This window comes from Psammomys obesus, unplaced genomic scaffold, assembly GCF_907164565.1.
Source record: "Psammomys obesus unplaced genomic scaffold, mPsaObe1.curated_primary_1811, whole genome shotgun sequence".
Lineage (NCBI taxonomy): Eukaryota > Metazoa > Chordata > Mammalia > Rodentia > Muridae > Psammomys > Psammomys obesus.
The window spans coordinates 7027-12485 of NW_026596252.1; the positions used below are offsets into that span (position 1 = coordinate 7027).

Consider the following 5459-nt stretch of genomic DNA (forward strand, 5'->3'; position numbering starts at 1 on the left):
CTTATTTTTAATTGCTAAGTAGTATTCCATTGTGTAAATGTACCACAATTTCTTTATTCTTTCCTCTGTCGAGGGATATCTAGGTTGTTTCCAGATTCTGGCCATTATGAATAAAGCTGCGCATGAGCATAGCTGAGCAAATGTCTATGTTGTATGGTTGAGCATCTTATGCTCAGGAGCGGTATAGCTGGATCTTGAGGTAGCACTATTCCTAATTGTGAGAAAGTGCCAGACTGATTTCCAAAGAGGTGGACATAGGTACTTGTTTGTCTTATCATTGGAACAAAGTCTTCTTGGAAGAGAGATGAAACAGTGTCTAGTAGATTAACCAAACATGCCCCAAAGTGCAACATGTTGGATCTGTGGCAACATTATTAAAGCTCTGTGCTGCCTGATCATAGCTGGGTCAGTTACGAGAGTCTCCATGGATCCAGTCCTGGTTTTGGTGCTCAGTCTGTCCTGACTGCTTCTCCTCTCACTCTGGAAACAGAGCTCTGGGAGAGGGAAGCTCCCTCCAGACCCCACTCCTCTCCCAATTATTGGCAATTTCCTCCAGATAGATGTGAAGTATATTCAACAATCCTTAACCAATGTAAGTATGCTTTATGCTTTTCTAGTAGTCTGTTAAGGAGATACAAGTCCTGCTGCTTGCAATGAAATCCTATTAATGGAGACAATATTGTAAAAAATGCTCATAAAGTGAAAAAACTGTAAAGTTTTTCTGCCATTTCTGTCCTTTGCTTCTAGTCCTGGCTAAGAAAGTAGTACGGAGCAAGGTTTCAGGTTGAGGAACATCTAAGTCATTGCATTTTATAATATAATCACAGAAATTTGAAGTTATGTGTCTTCAAATCCTTTTTTTTAATTAACTTTCCATTATTTGGCTGAAGGTAAGGAATGAGGAATATTCCAACCAATGATTCAGAATTTTAGACATGCCTTGTTCTCTGAAGAACTAAGTGTTCCCTGATATGAAGTAAAACCTATGGGCATGGGCTCACACAGGAAATTACAGCAACAGTGTGTCAGAGCATATATATGCTGGCTTCCCAATCTGCTTTTATTACTTGCAAAGCCTGTCCCTTGGTCCCTAGTACACTTCAAGCTGCATTCTGTGGTGCAGCTTCTATGGTGCCTGCTCTGTGTAATTTTGAAACAATTGACAAAAAATTGGATGGATTCATTTGTGATGACCAAAATTTCAGATTTCTATTCTCATCACAGGGCTCTATAGTTCCACAAGAGGAGTTTCACATCTGATCCTGCAGCAGTCATATGACTAACTTAATTAAATATTTATTTTTATATTAATTACAGTTTATGCACTTTGTATCCCAGCTGTAGCCCCTTCCCTCCTCCCTTCCCAATCCCATCCTCCCTCCCTCATCTCCTCCAATGCCGCTCACCAAGTGTCATATGACTATTGATTTCTCTTTCAGTATGGAATGTGCATGAGTGTGATGCTCAAGCATCCAGTAGTGAATAAGGAGAGTGCCAAGTAGGAGTCTTTGCTTGTTTGCTATTGGGCCTACAGTTCCTTTGTGAAATAAGACCAAGAGACCTGCTAAATATCTTAGTGTGATATTCCATTGTCATCAGTATACAACCGCTTGTGTGATTTCCTGTCACACTAGAGGTCCTCCACATGCGATAATCCTAAAAAGTCAAGGTATATACACTTCAAACTGAGTTTTTTGATAAAAATATCATAACAATAATATTAGCAGTCTAAAAGTGGTTGCAACCCTACAGAATAAGGTGATCTTTTTAATATGCATATTTTCTTTCTCTTTCAGTTATCAAAAGTCTATGGCCCTGTGTTCACACTGTATATGGGCATGAAGCCCACTGTGGTGTTGCATGGCTATGAGGCAGTGAAAGAAGCTCTGGCTGACCATGGGGAGGAGTTTTCTGGAAGAGGAAGGCTTCCAGTTTTTGACAAAGTTGTTAAGGGCCTGGGTAAGTGTACGTGTGCTTATGTGAGTGCTGGACGGTATCCATTGTCAGCTGGAACGTGGAAAGCAGAGACCGTCCTCGCTCCCTAAATACATTTGGGGACTTTATGGCTGCCACCAGCCATCTCCTTCTTCTGTCTCTGGGATGTACTCGCTATTGTCTCTTCCCATTGTTTTAGGTGTTGTTTTTAGCAGCGGAAATATATGGAAAGCTACAAGGCGCTTCTCACTCATGACCCTGAGGAATTTGGGCATGGGGAAAAGGAACATTGAGGACCGTGTTCAAGAGGAAGCACAGTGCCTTGTGGAGGAACTGAGAAAAACCAAAGGCAAGTGCAGGTTTAGAATCTGATGTTTACTTCTTGATCTACGTATGGGTGTATGAGTCATTTTGTTCCTTTCTATTTAAAGGATTTTTTTTCCTAATGAGATTATAGGTCTCATGTTAAAGTTCCAAAGCAATACCAATCCATGCATTTCCCTTAGCACAAATGTAGATCAAAACTTCTCAATTATCTTATCAGATTACCAAGAAAAAAATGTCTTCCATGTATATTTTCATGGCATTTTACAACTGTTTCCAATTCTTCAGGCTCACCCTGTGACCCCACCTTCATCCTGGGCTGTGCTCCCTGCAATGTCATCTGCTCCATTATTTTCCAGAATCGTTTTGATTATAAAGATCAGGATTTTCTTAACTTGATGGAAAAACTGAATGAGAACACCAAGATTCTGAGCTCCCCCTGGTTGCAGGTGAAGTCACAATCTGTTCTTTCTGAAAACACACTTAGGGTCTTTGTTTCTCACAGGTCAAAATCAATAGGGACCAAGTAAGTAGTGAGGTGACCAGAGATCACAGTTCTGACTAATGTGTTATGGAAACTAATATCTGGAAGGAAGATCTAAACTCTTTGCTATTCAAATAAAAAATTAAAAAAAAAAACAGAAGGAAAAATGCCAGGACAGTTTTAACCTGCTAGCTTCCTATTCATTGACCTCACCTCTAACATCCACAGGGCTCTGTGGTAGAATAATGAATTCACTTCTAGAAAGCTGGCCAGTCACTCATAGAACATCCTCCTACTATGCAAGTTTATTGGCCTCTTTTCAACAGTTACTTACATCCTCATCATACTACCAGGAAGGAATATCTTAGTATAGAAAGACTATTCTCTTCAGGAAGAAAGAGTATATATGGCAATGAAAGCTGCCAGGAAATACTCAGTTGTTTCCAGTGGTTTGGTTCATCAGCTAGAATCCTAGGTGACAGGCTAACAGGAAGAAGTGACAAGGTGAGTGATTTCATTGTGTGGATCAGAAACATCCTCCCAGGATTTTATTAGGTTGCACTGTCCTTTTGTGCACATTTTATAAAGCACATGAAGTGTGCATAAAAGGCCAATTGGATATGCAATTTATACTCGTTCTGTGAAGAAAGATGCTTGATCGGAATAAAATCTTCAGGCAGCAAATTTTATGGGTAAATCAGGTCACTCAACCATCTTAACTTCAACTGTCATCTGAAAAGTGTGAGTGTAAGTAATTTACATTATATGGTATTTCAAACTTGTAGAACAGAGTTTATTTGAGCTATCAAAGAACTGACACGTACATACTTTACATTGAAAAGATATTTGAATGTGGAAATCTTACTAATTACTTACTAATTACTATTATTATTACCAAATAATCTTTGATTATTTGGGTAGAAATTTCCCCTCAAATTTCTCTATTAGAATAGTGTTTCAATTTATGCACATAGACCATCTCCTTAAGATGAATTTCATATGTATCTTGACCTATCACTGCAAATCAGTCATATGACATAATCAGTGATATGATATAAATATATCTTAATGACTTCGTTACAGTGTATTTATTTACTAAATTCTTGCATTTCCTTGTAGGTTTGCAATACATTCCCCATTCTGCTTGACTTTTGTCCAGGAAGTCATAAAAATTTTTTTAAAAATTATGCTTATATTAAAAGTTACTTATTGGAGAAAATAAAAGAACATCAAGAATCATTGGATGTTACAAATCCTCGGGACTTTATTGATTATTTCCTTATTAAACGAAGGCAGGTAAAGAGTTAATATACATTTATGCAATTACTGAGTTGATTGAGTTCTTTATAGTTCACTGAATACTTACTAGTTTACCAGTGATGTTTAAAATTATACAAATATCACTTGAAAACAATTTAATATTTATGGTTTTGTTTGAGTATGCCTGTAAAGAGTACAGCAGTATTTTTAATTAGAGCACATTGGCCCTGGTCTTTAAATTACGCACATAAAAGAAAAGTTAAAACAATCTAGTAAGCATAGGGCAACACAAAAGGCAGGTAAGGTGAACCAAATTCCAATTTATCCATACTTTATAAACTGTCCTGTCTTAACATGAACACGGGCATCATCGCCCAGTGTGGATCACTTGTGTTGATTTTAATATAGATTAATATAGATTTAATTTAGATAAAATTTGATCTTAGTGTACGTGTGCTGATAGATTCTACAGGGGATCCAGAAGGACTGAATGATGTTGAAAGAAATGACCATGGGAAGAGTGGGAAGATGAAAGAGTAAAGCTCTGAGCATATTTTTTAATGAATTTGCCCCGGTGTGATTAGAGATGGGCATTCTTTGGGTATTTTGTCAGTATTAACTGTTGACATTGTTTAGATTAAGAAAAACACCGATTCCCTACAGTTTTTGTGGCACTCTTATTAGTACACCAGGCTTTGCTTTCTGTCTTCGTGCACTTGAGTAAACTCCAGGATGTTCCTCTAAGTGCAACTTGTTTCCAATATTCCTCCTTCTGTTACATCAAACTTCACTTAAAAGGATGAGAGCCACAATGCAGCTATTCATCATTCATGTAGCTTTGTGTTATTTCTACCTCCAACTTGTCGGAGCTATTCCTCTAGGAACATCTGTCCACATGTTTCTTAACGGCATGTTTTCATTTTCTTTGTGCATACCTCCAGTCCTGCAGTTTCTAATCCAAATGGTAATTTAATACTTATCTTTGTGAAAAATAACTCAACATTTTAACAGACAGTATAAAATTTAATACCTAAAAGATTCTTTATTTTTTATTTTTAAATTTTTTATGTGTAAGGAAGTTTTTTTGATGGCATTTTGTTTTCTATTGAAATTTACTCAATGCAAAATTTTTCATAATTTTTTTATTGTCAGCCAATGACTTCACAGCAACTATTTATACTTCATATGACTTATAATGAAGGGCTTTTAATGGGAAATTAACATTAATTGTATAGTTCTGGACAATATTTAAAATTTTCATCTTAGGATTGGCCATACAGATTTTTTAATTTTATTTTTTATATTAATTACAGTTTATTCACTTTGAATCCCAGCTGTAGTCCCCTCCCCTCATTCCCTCCCAAACCCACTTTCCCTCCCTCATCTCCTCCCATATCCCTCTCCAAGTTGACTAATAGGGGAGGTCCTCCTTCCCTTCCACCTGACCCTAGCCTAT

The 5459-nt window shown here is 37.2% G+C and overlaps 1 protein-coding gene across 1 annotated transcript; it reads left to right on the plus strand.

The window, feature by feature from the left end:
- Window positions 1-421: 421 nt before the first annotated feature.
- Window positions 422-4066, plus strand: LOC129668637 (cytochrome P450 2C37-like). The gene is given in 5 exon segments (XM_055596700.1): window positions 422-592; window positions 1797-1959; window positions 2135-2284; window positions 2548-2708; window positions 3863-4066. Coding segments are annotated over 5 exon segments (831 nt in total). The 5' UTR covers window positions 422-424; the 3' UTR covers window positions 4052-4066.
- The last annotated feature ends 1393 nt before the right edge of the window (window positions 4067-5459 follow it).